General features: G+C 39.2%; 1 protein-coding gene across 2 annotated transcripts; it reads left to right on the top strand.

Moving 5' to 3' along the window:
* The first annotated feature begins 886 nt into the window (after positions 1-886).
* Positions 887-9,761, top strand: ccsapb (centriole, cilia and spindle-associated protein b). Of its 2 annotated transcripts, none has more exons than XM_080424834.1 (5): positions 887-1,102; positions 2,112-2,359; positions 4,631-4,711; positions 6,649-6,869; positions 9,041-9,761. In XM_080424834.1, the coding sequence occupies exons 1-5, from the start codon at positions 1,005-1,007 to the stop codon at positions 9,224-9,226; spliced, it is 834 nt and encodes a 277-aa protein (XP_080280960.1). In that variant the 5' UTR covers positions 887-1,004; the 3' UTR covers positions 9,227-9,761. The 2 variants fall into 2 exon arrangements, with proteins under 2 accessions (XP_080280960.1, XP_080280959.1); XM_080424833.1 differs by having other exon boundaries at positions 2,112-2,368.
* Positions 9,762-18,263: the final 8,502 nt, after the last annotated feature.

Below are 18,263 nucleotides of genomic sequence, written 5' to 3'. Positions count from 1 at the left end.
TTTACTGCTCAGTGCTCAGATCTGGTCTAGAGCCCGCCTACTGTATCCGGTCATTTACACAGGCTCATTACATGCACTTACGCAGGCGGTTTCCGTATCCTGTTAAGACCGGAACTGCAATCTGCAAAGTGAATTGATCCGTTCATCCCCTGTCTTCAGAAGGCGAAGGCTTCTAGATCCCATAGCCCGGATGGGCAGCCCGTTATTACTATAATACTTAGTATTATTACTAAGTAGCTGGTTGCTAGGCAGCGCTCTTTTGTACAAGTAAAAGAAAATATAATATAAAATAAAATGTAAAAGCCGTAATATGAATATAAAACTCTTATAATCTTTGAATAATACTTCAGTACACACACACAGAGTAAAGAGCAAATATATTGATTAATTAATTTAGCTAATAAAATAAATGAGTTGATGAATAGGCTACATCATCCTAGTAGATTACATGTACAATTCATCATTACATTTACATGTGACTGCCTTGTCACATTTTCTAGAGTTAACAATATATTAAAACTTTATGTACATTCTAAAAACAAAACATACTTCACAAAGACAGACCTGCGCAAAATTTTAAAAAAAATGTGATCTTTTCTTTGTGAGATCTCTTACTGTAACTGAATCGTTTACTTGAATTTAAAACCCTCATTGATTAAAGTTTAAGAAGGTAACTAACTAGCCAATCAAAAGGCTTAAAACCAACCCGTGCTTCTGGGCTATGGTATCTATTCACGACTATCACGACACCGGCGACGGCTTTGTGGTAGAGGGGGCGTGTCCTTTGCTCGCTCTTGCTCGCCACGCTATTGGTTGAAGTCGGCTGAGAGTTTGGTTTAAATGTCTGGGGGGTGGAGTCGACGAGTCGAGTGTTCAGTGTTGTGAACGGATTTATCGTTATTTATCGTCACGACACGCATGCTTTGTTTTTGTTGTTAAAATAATCTGTATATATATCTGTATTTAAATAAAGAAGAAAGAAGGAGACTCTACTAAGTAAAACGATGGTGAGCAGGAGGATTCGGACGGAGTACATGAAGAAGTTCAAGGATCCCAAATGGGAGACATACAGCCGCTGCTACGAGGAACTGCACAACTACAGGTAAAAGTACTCACATATCTATAAAGTATCAATACTATACTGCAATGTTAGCCTTAGATAAAGACTATCGTAGATGTATTTAATCGAGTCTTACCTTTACTTTCGTATCTACGAGTCTTAGCGACTACCCCCCCCCCCCAGTTTTCCCTGAAATGTCACCAGTAAAGCCCGCATTTCTCCAAACATGTACAAATGCAAAATATAAGGATTTTACCCGATTGCCCTAAATGTTAAATAGGTGTCCGGGCGTGTTTGTGCAATAATTAGTCCATATTGTTCAATAAAGAAGTGTTTTAATTCCGTCTATGGCCGAACGCCATTCCCCCCCTCGTTTACTTCCTGTTTACATTGAGTGTAGTTCTGGTTTTCACCGGATGCGCCCCGTCATTACCGCCCATTGTCAACTTCCGACAGAATCGGCCACAGACGGGATTAAAACACTCCTTTATTGAAAAATATGGACTAATACATTGCACAAACACACCGGACACCTAGTTAACATTTGGGGCAAGCGGGTAAGCACCTTATATTTAGCATTTGTACATGTTTGGAGAAATACGGGCTTTACTGGTCACATTCGAGGGCAAACTGGGGGGTCTGTCTTTAAGACTCGATATATGAAAGTAAAAGTCCGAAAATACATCTACGATAGTCTTGATCTAAGGCTATTACGTAAGTAAAAGTATCAATACTGCAATGTAGAAATACTCTGTTACAAGTATAAGTCTGGAATTAAAAATGTAAAAAAGTATTGGCATCAACATGTATATTATGTCCCATTTCACAACTTTTCAAATGTATAAAATGTATCAAATGTTTTGAAAATAGCAGATCTACAAGCTCACAATGCTTCGCATCGCGACGTATTGTGAGCTTGTAGATCTGCTATTTTCAAATGGCCGATCTATACGGTACAGCATAGGTTTAAAGTGCTTATGTGGCCTTTAGTTGCTTCTTTTGGGCTTGTTTTCATAAACCTGGTTGCTTATTATTCCTCACACTGCTACAGGCTGAGCCGCAGGATGCTGGAACACTCCCACAAGCCTTGGTTCTGGAGCGGCTCCGACACAGACTCAGACATAAGTCCTCCTCCTCCTCATCCACGGAGCAACCAAGTGGACCCACTGAGGGAGGACAGGGACACACGGCAGGAGGACAACCAGTGTGGAGGAGGAGAAGGAGATCCAGCCGGAACCACCACCACGGGGGTGCTAGTACCCAAGATCTGCCTCCCAGAGGAAGAGGAGGAGGATGATGGTGAAGATGGTGCGGGTTTTTATTTTATTGAATGAATCATAAAAAAAGACTGAGTTTGGGGAAATTGTACAGTATTATACAGTATAATGTTAATGTATTATTATTGTGTTATTACCCAACAAATTTGTATTAACCAGTGGTGGAATAAGTAATCAGACTTTATTAACAGCGGTAGTAATACCACAGGGTTGTTGTAGTAAAAGACCTGCCTTCAAAATCTTAAGTGAAAGTACTGGTAAAAGTATTGGTATCAAAATATGCTTAAAGTAGCAAAAGTAAAAGTACTCATTACGTAGACTGGCCTATTTCAGATTCATCATTAGCCTTGGATCAAGACTTATCGAGTCTGACTTTTACTCTTGTATATATCGCAGATAAGGAAGTAAAAATTAGACCCGAAAAAAATACATCTATGATCATCTTGATCCCACGTTTTTGAACTATAATTATTGATCCATAACATATTAAGCTCTATTTAATAATTCATCTATATTTGAAAAGATCTTGTGACAGGGACCCCATAAGAGAAGACTTGTTTGTTGATTAGATTTAGTAGCCTATAGAATTATTCAAGGTTGTTATTATTGTACGGTATAGGCTACAAAAGAATAGCATTAGTATGACGGGATAACATGAAGTTTGTATGTTGGTCCTCCTAGCACAGTGGAGGTGTTACTGTTTGAAGGAGCTGTGTGCAACGTTCCTACTCCTATAAAGTTATAAATATCTATTTTACATGTATCTCTATAAAGTTATAAATACCTATTTTACATGTATCTCTGTAACAGGCAGCTGCAAGCTACAACTGTCTAGTAGAGATGTACCGATATACAATTTTTTCCTTCCCGATACCCAGAACGTGTGATAAATAACATGGTATCGAAATGGCATAGACATAGACTGAAATACTCGCCGATACTGATGCCAGCATTTTAGGCTGTATCGGTAGCTTTTCTGATACTGGTATCAGTATCATAACAACTCTATTGTCTTTAGGTGGAGAAATATGCTAATGGTGGAGAGAGTGAAACCTCTATGATCAGAATAGTGTTCTCTTTTCATTTTGCTTGGGAATCCCCTGAAACCCCCTCAATGATCCCTGTGGGTCCCTGTGGGTTCTAGAAGATCACTTCGTTCGGTTTAGTAGCTTTCAAGAAAAATAGTATGCTAATGATTAATGTAATGACGTTAACCATGTGCTGAATGTCTTTTTAATCTACAATTCTATGAAGCCGGTACGTTTCATTATGTTGTCGTTTGATGTTTAAGCTATATTTGACACACCTTGGTGGCTTGGTGTGACGATGCAAGGTTTCAAGGGTTTTGTTGTTACGTGCACATAACCCATTTAGGGCGGGAAGCCCTATTTGTAACTATACCTTTCAGGACGGGGCTATGTACAGTATATACATAGCAACATACATTCGTTGTAATTTTTTAATAAATATTTGAAGTGTTTCAGAAAACTTAGGTCAGGATTTAGAAGGCGTTTTTAGAATCAGCCTCAGGTCTAAATCGACAGCTGTGGCAACACAGCAGAGTCATTCTTGTACTTGTACTAGAGCCTCCTTGGTGTGGACAGTAGATTCCAAATGATATTTTCATGAATTAAAGTCCCCACGACTGATTTCAGTCATTTGGTTCATTCCATAGAAGTCGGCATGTCTTCTATGGAATCATGTTGCGCAGCGAAAATAGCCGATCTACAAGCTCTCAATGCGTCGCCCTGTGACGCATTGAGAGCTTGTAGATCGGCTATTTTTGGTTGTTATTTTAAGACATGTTCAGAAGCATCTTCCATAAAACCCTAATGTCTCAGATATTTTATTATTATTTAATTGTTAAAGCCTCAATCTGTTATTTCTTCACCCGGTTGGTTGGCAGTATGCAGAGCAGCAGGAACGATATTACTAAAACATGATAATTCTACTTATTGTGCGAATTGTTTAGGAAACGGCTCTCTAGTGTGTGTGTGTGTGTGTGTGTGTGTGTGTGTGTGTGTGTGTGTGTGTGTGTGTGTGTGTGTGTGTGTGTGTGTGTGTGTGTGTGTGTGTGTGTGTGTGTGTGTGTGTGTGTGTGTGTGTGTGTGTGTGTGTGTGTGTGTGTGTGTGTGTGTGTGTGTGTGTGTGTGTGTGTGTGTGTGTGTGTGTGAGGACTCCTTTCATGCTGTTTCACAAATGTCAGATTAGAACGTGTCCTGACAAAGACTCTCAGTCGTGAGATTATATTTTGCTTTAATAATCCATGTATTATTTTCCTTTCTCCTCTCAGGAGGTCAGAGTGCAGCAGCAGGAGTTCATCTAGAGCAGAACGCAGAGCAGAGAACCAGCTGTAGAGGAACTAAACATCCAGGTACCGTAATTCATTATCATGTGAGGCTTTCTACATGGGACACTCACAGTCACAACTACATGACCAGTCACTGTCAGAGGACTGTCCAGATAGGGAACAGAATTAGGCAAACAATCTTTTTAAATATGCTGCCCCTTCTTTGGAATGATTTGCAGAAGGATCCGAACCTATCACTATACATTTAAATCTATTTGAACCCGTTTTAGACCTGAGGCCGATTCTAAAAACGGCTTCTAAATCCTGATCCTGAACTTTTCTGAAAAGCTAAAACATGTATGTTGCTATATACTGGCTGCTATTATTATATCGTTGCTGTCGGGCAGAAACCTCTTCTCCATATTCTAACCTTTTTCGTGTTTTTTTTTCTCTACTTGATCATACTACAGACACACAAAAGTAGCAGATCCACAGTTTTGAGCTTGTGGATCTGCTAATTTTGCTATTTTTGAACAACAATGTGATGTTTAGTTCTACACAGCTGATCTCATGGACACAAACCGGTGTAGTACACTAGGAAACATATCGTTGCTGTCCGGCAGAAACCTTTTATCTCCATATTCAAACTTTTTGTGCTTTTTCTGTAAATGAACGCCCTACTTGATCACACTACAGCGTCGCACAAAACGACAAAAGTATCATGAAACTGAAACTGGTATAAAAACGTGTCTAGGTGTTCCAGGTCTAAATGAGTTAAAGGATAGAGACTGGTACTGTTGGCAAATATGATTGGTTTTACATTTTTGTCAACTGCCGCACCTTAAGTTGTTTGTAAAACCATCATCGGGTGTCGTAACCAACTTACTTCCTGATCCTGTTTTGCACTTTAACCGGATAATGTGTTCACTTGTGTGTGTGTGTGTGTGTGTGTGTGTGTGTGATATATGCATTGTTTGTGTATTGTTGTAATAATGCTGCCTCTTGGCCAGGTCACTCCGGGGAAAGAGATTGTAATCTCAATGAGTATTTTAACCTGGTTAAATAAAAGGATGATGATGATTGGACAGCAATCCACATTCTAACAGTGGAAAAACTGACATGACTGTCATGTCAAATATGCTGAATGTAACAGGACAAGTTCAGCCACTTAAAGGGATATATTTCACTTTCAAACATGTTTGAAAGTGAAATATATCCTTTAAGTCTTAACCCCTATACTTTCTTTTGACTGCAGTCCCCCAGGGCTCCATAGTAGGCCCCTCAGTTTTTTTGCTCTGCACAAAATATCTTCAGCGAAAATAGCTGATCTACAAACTCACAACGCATCGTGTTGCCATGTGTTCTTAGCTTGTAGATTTGCATGCGACCCCATTTTATGATGAACTGTGTGTAAGCAATACGGAGAGAAAAATAATAATAGCATTGCAAAACCAATGCAAATACTTTAGGGCGGTCTTTCATATTGGGAAAGAGATATGATTGTTTTTCAAAGCAGTAGGTTCATTCTCGGCCATTCTCGCCGCTGTTTTAGCAACTCCATTGAATTTAGATATCAGGCGGAGATCTCTGATCGCCTGGCTAAGCGAGACCGCTTCACCCCTAGCTGTAATGTCAGGCACAGATGTGCTGCATGTCACGATAGGCAAACATTCTGCAAAAATAGCAGATCTACAAGGCATTGACTACTAGACCCCAATGGCAGCAACAGGAGCTTGACAAAGCTGTGAAGTTAGACACTCTACAGTCCATATTCAATTAGATGCAACATGAATTATTTTGAATAAATTGGCATTCTATAAATTCCCCAACAGAGCTTGTAGATCTGTTATTTTTGGCGAAGGGATATGGTGAAGAAGACCAACAAAAGGAGGGGACCAAGTATAGACCCATGGGGGACCCCGGTCATCGACGTATTTAGGGTTTAGGTAGTTGAATTATTTATCTGTGTATTCATGTGTTATAATGAAGCTTGTATCCTTCTTCTTGCTTCCTGTTCCTAGACAAACCTGTGGGTTCTCATGTGCAGCAGGCGAAAGCCTCCCAACCCCGTAAATCGTGTCTGCGTGCCTCGCGGGTCAGGCCCGCCTCGCCCCTACAGAAGCCCAGAGAGGACGCCAAAGAGAACAGGCATCCGTTCGCTCTGTACGGCTCAGGAGAGCAGCAGGCAGAGATGTCCGGCAGGAAAACGCACAACGTTTGCCCCGCGGCCTCGACCAAAGAGGTAAATGTTCTGTCCATTAGTTTTTTCTATGCGTTAGGTTTTTATACTTCATGCAGTTTTTGCTTTATTTACTGTAGTCTAGAGCAGGGCAGCAACTATCAATTACGTTTTTGATTAATCGAGAAGCGTGTAACTTATTATATATTTTTATTGTTCTATATTATATCAATGAATCGATTAATAATCACTTAAGCTCTATTTTATACTTCACACGTCACACAGCGGTGTCTTATTTTCTTCAAATTACAGCTGATCTACAAGCTCACAACAACGCGTCGCGAAACCACTGCTAGAGTTCTAGAGTAGATGTGTGACCTATAGACTGGATCATCACACTGGGCCCTATTCCACGAAAGGTGAATTAGAGCTAAAGCCTGGCTTTAACACCTATCCTGGCTTAATTTAGCCAGGATAAGGGATGAATCGGTTCCATGAAAGCTGAATTATCTTGAAGATCAGTTTAGCCAGTTCACCCTGGCTAAGTTTAGCCATGACTCGATTCCACGAAAGAGAATTGAAGCAAGCCTAGCTTAGTTACCATGGCAATTTAGCTGTGAAGTTAGCCTGGTCAGGAGCAGGCTAACAGCCAAGCTTACTTAATCCAGTGCCTTGTTTTTCCACAGTTAATTCAGCACATGTGTTTGTATATGGACTCATTTTAATGACCCTGCATTCAAATAAAATGAAATAAATACAATAAGATATAATCAAATTAATTATATTACTGAAATAGTGTGTGACCATGAATCATAATTGTTTCACAATGACTCATGTGATATGTCATTGTCACTCTGTTAACACTATAGTTCATATTGTTGTTAGATGTTTGATAATATATTACAGATTTTTTTTAATATTATAAAAAATGTCTTATTAGTTACGGGTTTAAAAGAGCCTCCTCACTGAATGTAAGTCAATGTAAGTCAATGAGGAGTCAATGAGGAGCATATTTTAAATGATCAATTTCTAGTCAATGGAGAAATTATTTTTAATTTCTTGTCCACCTTTGGAGTTACATCATGATGGCAAGGTAACTACACAACCCAAACCTCTACCAAAGTGGTCTTGCAAATGTGGGGTTATTGCGTGTCAACCCCACACTGTGTGTGCTTGCAATACTTTGCCACGCTTTCTCCCTGGATCTATTTATTGCGGTCGCGTTTCCTTTCTTGCTTAAATACATTTTACTTCCTTGTATGGTTTCATGAGCTGCTGCAGTGCTGCTATTCAGCCACAGAGAAGAACGCCGCTCTGGTTTTGGACTCCATGATTGGTCAAGTTCAAGGATTCTGCTATCGACTTTCATGGTCTTTTATAGGAATACGTGAAGCCTGGCTTCATTATCCTGGCTCGACGCAGCCTGGCTTGACAAGGTCTAGCTCGACAAAGTCGCTCCTTTTCAGCCTGGCTTGGCGTTCATGGAACCGAATAAACCAGGCTATACGGACCCGACTTTGTCAAGCCTGGATTTGACTTAAGGCCAGGCTTATTTTAATTCACCTTTCGTGGAATAGGGCCCTGGTCAGTTAGGAATGAAAACCAGGCTTACCGCTGTGTGTAAAGCCTGGTGACGCCAGGCTACGGAATGACAAGGTGACACACGGTCTCCAGCTGAGATAGAATCAGGAGAGTTGCAATTTTCTGGTTGGACACACTCTACAGTCAGCCTCCAGTGCTCCCTGTGATGTGTCTGTTTGTCTGTGTCAGCCTGCCTCTTTATTTGACCAGAAGTCATTCTTTTGTCATCTGTGTCTTTTGTTCTATAATTTTCTTGTTATTCTGTCCACCAGGGACAAATCTATACTACGTTTTTCCCTCTACACCAAATCTCCTCGCTCACATAAAATATCGTTTGTTGGCTAAATATGACCAGGAATGTTATGTTTTCAGCATAGGCAAGTGTTTTATATCGGTTAACAGAAAATGTGATTTTGACAAGTTGTTGGCATTCAATGGATCTCACTGTGTGTGTGTGTGTGTGTGTGTGTGTGTGTGTGTGTGTGTGTGTGTGTGTGTGTGTGTGTGTGTGTGTGTGTGTGTGTGTGTGTGTGTGTGTGTGTGTGTGTGTGTGTGTGTGTGTGTGTGTGTGTGTGTGTGTGTGTGTGTGTGTGTGTGTGTGTGTGTGTGTGTGTGTGTGTGTGTGTGTGTGTGGCGCCTCCTTCCTTTGGCAGATCCACGAGTCGGCGCTCCGAGCTAAAACCAGACGCGAGGTGGATCGACAGATCCAGGCTCAGCGAGCCGAGCGCCGGAAAACCAAATCTGCCGATCTGGCAAAGAACAAAACTAGACTGTCTGAACCTGAGTTCAACCCCTGGCTCACAGAGTACATGAGATGCTTCTCTTCCAGCTCCCGATAGGATGCACACGCACACTCACTCTGACTCACTCACTCACACTGTAAAATCCTCAGTGTTAATTTAACTATGAGTGTGTACTAATGGAACCAAATGTAACCTTACAAATGGACAAATCAACACTGAGGACTTCAAGAAACAATAACATAATTTCACAATTATTGCCTATTAATTCAAAGCGTGTTTACCTACAGATGTATTATGATGTGTCAGGGACCAGGGTAAGAGCTTTGTAATAATAATTGATAAATAATATTTTGTTAAGGTAATAGAGCCATCCGTCTAAATGCTTTTAGAGACTAGACCAGCATGTAGTACATATATATATAAGTCTCTAAAGTGACAATTTAAGGACTTTTAAGACATTGTTAATACCTCTAAAATGAAAAGACCATTACTGCGTCAAAAGTAATCAACAAACTATACAATAGAAAATTGTCAAACATTGGCCAAAGTGTCAAATCTTACCTAAGAAAGAGGCATACATTGTGAATATAAATAGATCTACAAGCTCACTGAGGCGTTGTGACCTTTATAGATCAGCTATTTTCACAATATTTATCTGTGGAAATGAGTCAAACTAAATGTAATGCCTCAACAATTCCAAGTGCTTGTCAGGGGGGGATGGGGGCCCCCAGTTCAAATATGATTATTTAGGGGGGTCGCAGCCTGAAAAGTTTGGGAACCCTTGGTCTAGCGGTCTAGCCCATACATGGACATTTTGATGTCCCCAGACATACCAGTACTAGGCGGATATCTCTGATCATCTGGCTGCGTGAGACTGGATCAACCATCGGTAAATAACATTGCAGTTGCATTTTGGCAAAGTATAACTAACAGAATTCACTTCACATTCCAATGTTGTTCATCTTTATTTTGTTTACAAGATGCGTGCAATAATGTTGTTAAGCTGGTGCTAAACAATCCTTGAATGAAAATGAAAGATGTGTGAAAGATGTGTGATATTACAGGCTGTTTAACCCATTAAAACAGAAGAAGAAGCATCTGTCCTTTTAGATTTCTTTGGCTATTCAAAAATAGCAGATATACAAGCTCATAGCGCGGCACCGAGTGCCGCGCTATGAGCTTGTATATCTGCTATTTTTGAAAAATCGTGAAAATGAAAAATGTATATTTTTTTCCGAAAAACTGTTAGGATTTAGAAAATGTTTAGAAGCGGCCTCAGGTCTTAATGGGTTAATGTGTGTGTGATTAAGCTGATGATTCTACTGTAGATACCTCTGTGATTTCCTCCTGACCCATTCAGTGGTTGTAGGCTGACACGGTAACTTTGGCATATTGATTTTAATATCATTTTTGTCGGGGCAGAAACCTCTTATCTCCATATTCAAACGTTTTGTGTTTTTTCGTAAATTAATTCTCTACTTGATCATACTACAGCGGCACTCAAAAGTAGCAGATCTACAAGCTCGAAACGCGGCGCGAAGCGACGCGTTTCGAGCTTGTAGATCTGCTACTTTTGATGCTTTTAAATTTGAATCCTGAAAAGTAACCGTTTTCCACCCGACAGACGATATATCGTCGCTGTCGGGTGGAAACCTCATATGTCCAAAACTGTTACTTTTCAGGAAATGGAAAAAAAAAGAACCTGTGTTGCAATGGATCCAATGTAGTTATTATATAGTCACAAGCTCTTGTTAATACTTTTCATTGATATTTCTAAAACCACTTTCACTTTTCACTGCCCGACAGTGAAAATATACGTCATTCAGACATTTACTCTGAAATGAATATACATAATAGCAAATTTACAAGCTCACATTGTGAGCTTTCTCAGAATTGAATTAACACAACATTTTGCGGTGTAGTTTTCTGTAGTTTTCAAACGTGTGGAAATTCTGTATCAAAGCTTTAAAAACTGTAGAAGGCGACATTGGAGTACATGTTACTTATTGCAATGCTTTCTGTAGTAGTTATTGCCAAAACAACCATTTCCAAATTGTGATCGAAATGGCACTTTGCCTTTAGAACTGTCACTTTACTGAAATATTGGTTCATACAGTAATATGAACAATCAGCATTTTATGTGTATTATTGTCATGTTTTGGGATGCTTCAGGAGTGTTGATAAAACCCAGAGAGTGTAGGTTTGGGTCAACTTTGGTCAATTGTTAAACTATGTTCATATGTATGTATTTCAACAATGACATGTTCCTATTCAGACAGCATATCGTCTCTGTCGGGTGGAAAACTCATATGTCCAAAACTATTACTTTTCAGGATTCAAAAATAGTACTTTTTATGCTTTTGTGTGATGCTGTATAGTATGATCAAGTAGGTTTCTGCCCGGACAGCAGCGATATGTTTTCTAGTGTACCGTCTACACAGGATTGTGTCCATGAGATCAGATGTATTGTGTAGAACTAAACATCACATTGTTGTGTTACTTTTGACCACTGATTGTAAAGCATAAAATACCTGCTGGAGGCCTCTGCTTCACAGAGGAACACTTTTCATTTACATACAAACGTTTCCTGCGTGTTTTTTGTTTGGCTGTTTACAAGTTTGGTTTCAGTATATATGTCTCTGATTTTGGCACTGGTCGAAATGTTAGTTCCATCATGAGAATACGCACGCACACGCACACACAGTAAGTCCAGTAAGGGAAAAAACACTCAAACAACAAAAGGTACATTTACAATACTTTTATCTTAAAAACATCTGCTTTTATCATACACAATAAATAAAAATCTATGCGATTGATAATGATTTAAAAAAAAGAAAATATACACTAACAGATAAAAGAAGTGATGATAAAGTCTAAAGCACAGTTGAGCGTCAGTCAGTGGTCAAACCTGGAGAGTAAAAACGATAACTGAGAATCATTACAGATACAGTATTTATTTAACCACTCGAACCGTAAAAGTCTCCATTCTGGGGTGAACATTCGGTCGAAAATAGCAGATCTACACACGCCCGTAGAGCGTGTGTAGATCTTTACAGATATTTAGTGTAGAGTAAGGTGACCATAATATTCAGACCGGGACCCTTAAATCGATGCGCACGTTTGCCCATTCACACACGTTCATGCACGCGCACAAATATATGCACCATAGGTGTTGCATACAGGCAACGACTGATTGACAAAAAGCTGCCTCAGCGTTGAATTCAAACACGCAATGCATTTGCTCTGTGTTTTCTGATTGGTTTAGGTGAGCATGTTTACATGAACAGGACACGATAAACGTCTATATGCAACCACTGAAAACAACAATTATTAGTTTAATTTTGGCAAAAACCGTGACAATTTTGTAGTGAATGTTGAAAACCGGCACGTATTAGTGTTTTAGAGATATTTGTCGGGACTCGAGGACACGCAGGTTAATCCCGGCCAAACCGGGACCTCTGGAAAAAAGTAGGAGGCCTTGTATAGCACCCCTGGGGGACTCCGGTCAAACTAAGTACATACTGCAAGGTTTAAAAGGGATAGTTCACCCACAAAATGTATTTTTTTCCTATCGATTAGTCACCCCATGGAGACTTGAATTCATGGATATTATTTTGGTTTTTGTCGCATTCCTAAGCCAATAATTTCATGACCAGCGGTAGGCAGCGGTTCCGGTAAGAGACACAAAGGAGACAAAGGAGAAAATATCCATGAATTCAAGTCTCCATGGGGTGACTAATCGATAGCAAAAAAATCTATTTGGGGTGAACTATCCCTTTAAGTGGTTAAAGTGCGCTTCAATCCATATAAACCAGTCAAATTAACAAGAGTGACATTTTGCTTCTCAGAATGACAAAAGGCAGTGTTTGTAAACACATTTCCCCCCACTGTAACAATGGATTGAAAAGGTTTCTATAATGTTCATTTTATAATCTATAAAGGACGTTTTCTAGTTCATTTTCTATAGTGACAATGTTTCATTTTCCATAGGTTATTTTCCATAGATTATATATCTATATGTATAGTAAATACACATTCAAAATGGGAAAATGTGACAGCTTACGAGATGATAAATAATGCATTCTTTTGTTTCTAATAGTTAAACTGTGTTCATTTATGCATTTATTTATATATGTAATAATGTAATAAATATAATATAATATATAACAGTGTCAAAACAACCACCATAAAGAACATAATGTTATTTCTAATGAATCCATTTAACCACATGAACCCTAGAATCTGTATTCTGGACATTATGTCATAAATAGGTGAAAATAGCAGCTATTTTTTTTATAAGAGATTTGGTGGGGGGGGGGGGGGGGGGCTGATTGTAAATGAAAGATGACAGAGGTCATGTGACAATAACAGTCTGAAGTAAATGCCACCATATATACCTGTAGATGTCATCACCGGACAAGTAGGAGGAGATCTACAAGTTCACAACGTGTAGCAATGTGAGCTTGTAGATGCGAGATTTTCAAAAATGTTTTAAAGGAGTAGTCCACCCAAAAAAGTACTTATTTTCTATCAATTACACACCCCATGAAGGCTTGCATTCATGGATTTTCTTTAGTTTTTGTCGCATTCCTAAACCAATAATTTGATGACCGGATACATTAGCCGGTAGGAGACGGTAATCAAATTATTGGATTAGGAATGTGACAAAAAAATATATAATCCAGGAATTCAAGGCTTGATGGGTTGTGCAATTGATAGAAAATAAGTCATTTTTTGGGTGAACTACTCCTTTAAAATTTGAATAAAAAATAAATACTTCTTTGACACATTTTGAAAATGTACCCAATATAGGTATACCATGGTTAATGTGGTTAACATAGATTTATAAATAAATTGTTAAAGTGTGATGTTATAAATATCAGTGTTTACATGGTCTACATTACCTAGAAGGAAATGCATGTATTTAATTCAGTCAGACCAGAAGCAGGGACTGGTCTTAAAAATGAATGACCCAGATGGGGGGATATCAAAAACAGAGGCATAGATCCCCCCCAATAACCCCTCAGTTAATCCAACCCTGGGCATATGATGGTTTAGTAGATATGGGTAGGTACTGTATGGTGAGGAGGAAGGATTGGTTAGTTGGTAAGAAGATAATTTATGTAGATCAGTGATTCTCAAATATTCAGGGGACCCGAATAACCCCCCCCCCCCCCCCCCCCCCCCGCGGACCCCCTTTTGAAAATATGTTGTGCCAGGGACCCCCATAAGAAAAGATTTGTGTCATTAGATTTAGCACGGAATTCTACAATTGTCTCTATACTGTAGTTATAACAGTGAAACCTATGATCCAGTGGTGTAAAGTAACTAAGTACATTTACTCTATTACTGTACTTAAGTACAATTTTGACATATTTGTATTTGACTTGAGTATTTCCAAATTTCAATACTTTTACTTCAACTCCACTACAAAATATTTAAAAACTTTAGTTTCTAGTTACTTTGCAGATTTGGATTATTATTATAAAACATACATTAACCATTTCAGCCTTATATACAATTCGGCCATTTGAAAATAGCCGATTTACAAGCACACAATGCGTCGCATCGCGACGCATTGTGAGCTTGTAGATCTGCTATTTTCAAAGGATTTTTATTACTTTTATACATTTGAGACCAATACTTTTGTACTTTTACTCAAGTACATTTTTTATTCGTAACATTTACTTGTAACAGGGTATTTCTACATTGCAGTATTGGTACTTTTACTTAAGTAAAATATTTGAGTACTTTTTCCACTACTGCCATGATCTGAATAAATAGTCATTCTTATACATTATCTCATTAATTTAACTTCTACTGAGTGAAATAATAGTGAAATTAAACTGTTCCCTTCATTTTATTGGGGACCCCCTGAGAACCACTGATTTATTTATTGTGTTATGAATGTTGAGTGGATGAGCTGAATTAATTTGACGTGAAGGTAAAACAGACAAAGACGGTTATTTTTTGGTAGATAGACATTATTCCTTATTCCTAGCAGAAAGGTTAGAATGCAGGTCAGGGTGGGTAGGGTGACATGTAGAACAGTTAGTAGTTATGTGGGTAAAAACATTGATAACACCGTACATGGGAAGTGAGAGAGAAGGCAGGTAGGTTTGTGGCATAGTGGCTCGTAACTCAATTTAGAATGTTCTTTTTGTTCAGCAGCAGGCAAAAAAAGGGAACAACGCTTTGGGAGAGCATCTGTCATTTTAGATTTTTAGCTCAAATGAAACGGTTAGGATTTAGGAGACATTTTGTAGAATTAGCCTCAAGAAAGAACAGGAAATTAGTCTTCATTGAGCACCAAAGGTGTGGACAAATTGGTCACCAGCCCCACCTAGTGGCCAGAGGGCGGTACCAAAGATGACATAATTTAAAAAACAATTAGACTATTTAAGCAAAACTCCATAGTTACATAGTTACATAGTGACATTCACCATCTCAAATTATTTTACTGCTGCTGAATAAAAAGACCTGGAGCATTCTGAAGTGAGCAGTGTTGGGCAATATTACTCAGGAGAGTAATATGTTACTTATTACATATTACTCCTTAAAAAAGTAATGATATTACAGTACTTATTACTTGGAATCAAGAGTAATTTATTATATTATATTATAATACATATTACTTTTGCCCCCCCCCCGCCCCCCAGCTCCTTTTAGAACCGAGTCCAATTTTTTGGAATAATAATAATAGTCACAAATCAGCCAAATAAAGCAGCAAAAGTCAGCCAACAAAACCTGAGTAATATGTATTATTAGGGGTGGGACGATATATCGATATATCGCGATACTTTCTCCCGCGATAAATAATCGATATCCTCCCGAAAAATATCGATATAAAAAAATAAAAATATATATATTTTTTTTTTTAAGTTTGTGATACGTTGTTTTTCCTACTCTGTATTTGTGTAATGATGATTTTGAACTGTTTGGGGCTATTTTATGTGTTTATGAATTGAATACAAGGACTATCGTGATATATCGTTGGTGAATTTTCATGCAATATATCGTGATATCGCAATATATCGATATTTTCAGATATCGTGATATATCGTTGGTGAAATTTCATGCAATATATCGTGATATCGCAATATATCGGCATTTTCAGATATCGTGATATATATTGTTATCGTGGGCCTAATATCGTGATACATATCGTATCGTGAGGTACCCATATCGTCCCACCCCTATGTAATATGTACTAATTTTTACATAGTAATATGGTATAATATGGTATAATATCACTGTTTTGGCAGAGTAATACCTTACACTACTCGTTACTGGGTAAAATAATAATATTACAGTAATATATTAAAAGTAACTCGTTACTGCCCAACACTGGTTGCGAGCCACCTTGACTTTTGTCATGATTTTGCTGTTTGCATTTTGGCTCAGTCAGCACCAAAGACTTGTGTCTTTGCAGGTTTCGTGGCATCATAGACATAATGTACGTAGACGCCCGCATTGGCCACTGGATTGCAATGTCAACGTCGCTGCCATATTGGGTACAAGCAACTCGCCATAACTCCACTCCACAAGAAATATGCCATATTAACCCATTGATACCTGGAACGCATCTGTGTCACTTTAGATGTCTTTGGCTATTCAAAAATAGCAGATATACAAGCTCATAGCGCGGCACCGAGTGCCGCGCTACGAGCTTGTATATCTGCTATTTTTGAAAAATCGTGAAAAAATTTTTTTTATATTTTTTTCCGATTTCTTTTTTAGGATTTTGATTTTTTTTAGACGCGGCCTCAGGTCTTAATGGGTTAAGTACCTCGACTCGTGGTAAAAGTATCTGCCCACCACCGCGGATGTTGTGGGTTCGAATCCAACCGCGGTGCATCCGGCTTGGGTCGAGCATCTATACCAGCGGTGGGCAACTTTGACGGTGGACACAGGGCCACTCACTATATTTCCACACTCACTCCAGAGGGCCACATTGCATATGCTGTCGGGCAGACACCTCTTATCTCCGTATATTAACTTTTTTGGTAAATTAATGCTGTACTTCGCCATTCTATGTCGCACAAAAGTAGCAAAAATAGCCGATCTACAAGCTCAAAACGCGTCGCAGTGCGACGCGTTTTGAGCTTGTAGATTGGCTATAGATTGGCCAACAAAGCTTGTTGGATGCGTGACTTTGAGGACATTAACTCATTCCCTGCCTAGAACGACTAAAACGACTTTTGTCCTTTAACCCCCTCTGCCAAGAACGACTAAAACGACTTTTAGTCGTTTTAGTTTTTTTTCTTATTTATTTATTTCTTTTTAAACCCAAAGACCAAGGAGATATGATTTTTTGAAGATCTAGACTCCCATCCACTTCCTTGTTAACTTAAAACTTAAACATTTTGTATCTCGGCTCCTGAGTACTTTTTTTTTCAATGAAAAATCTCTGGCAGTGGGCAAACGCAAAAGAAAAGAAGTTCTGGCAGTGAATGAGTTAAGCACACTATGACACTTTTTCGGGTTTTCGGGCCTAGAATTATGGTAATTGTTCGGGCCGGCCCAGTTAGGGCCGGGCCTTAATTTTCAGGCCCGTTGAGAACTCTAATCATAACTAACTACATGTCTTAAGGTCGTAACACACGGCAAGCGGTTCACGCGGGCGGTACCGCTCGGATCAGCGGTGATCGCGCCGCGATCATTGTTGTTGTTTTTTTCCTCCTGCGCAGTGCGGTGAAAAGAAAAGCTCACCACAATCCAGCTCTTGCCGCCCGTGCGTGCGTGCACAAGCGAGCATGCGCGCGAGAATTTCACGGGCCGCGCCCGCACGCCTCACCGCCCCTCAACTTCTCCGCACGTCCCATATAATCGCCCGCCTCTCATTGAAAATGAATTACATAGGCGCGTTGGCCGCTTGCCGTGTGAAAGGACCTTAACATTTGTTAAAGAGGTGGTGCCATGGTTTTGCACTTTTTCTGTTTTTCATGTGTCTATGAGGTTGATAGAACTTCATTAAGCCCCCTGGTGGTGTTTTTATGGTGTTTTATGTCTTCTCTGACTATTTTGAGTTTCTACCTGGAGGCTGAAACCTTGAGGGTCAAACGTGCCAATAGAGAAACAGCGCTTTAGTGACATAGTAAAAACATACCCTCCCCCTCATTATCATAACACA

Source organism: Gymnoscopelus braueri (assembly GCF_963280865.1).
Source record: "Gymnoscopelus braueri genome assembly, chromosome: 1".
NCBI classification, from domain to species: domain Eukaryota; kingdom Metazoa; phylum Chordata; class Actinopteri; order Myctophiformes; family Myctophidae; genus Gymnoscopelus; species Gymnoscopelus braueri.
Note: the sequence above shows the minus strand (reverse complement) of the source record. Positions and strands in the feature narration are given on the sequence as shown.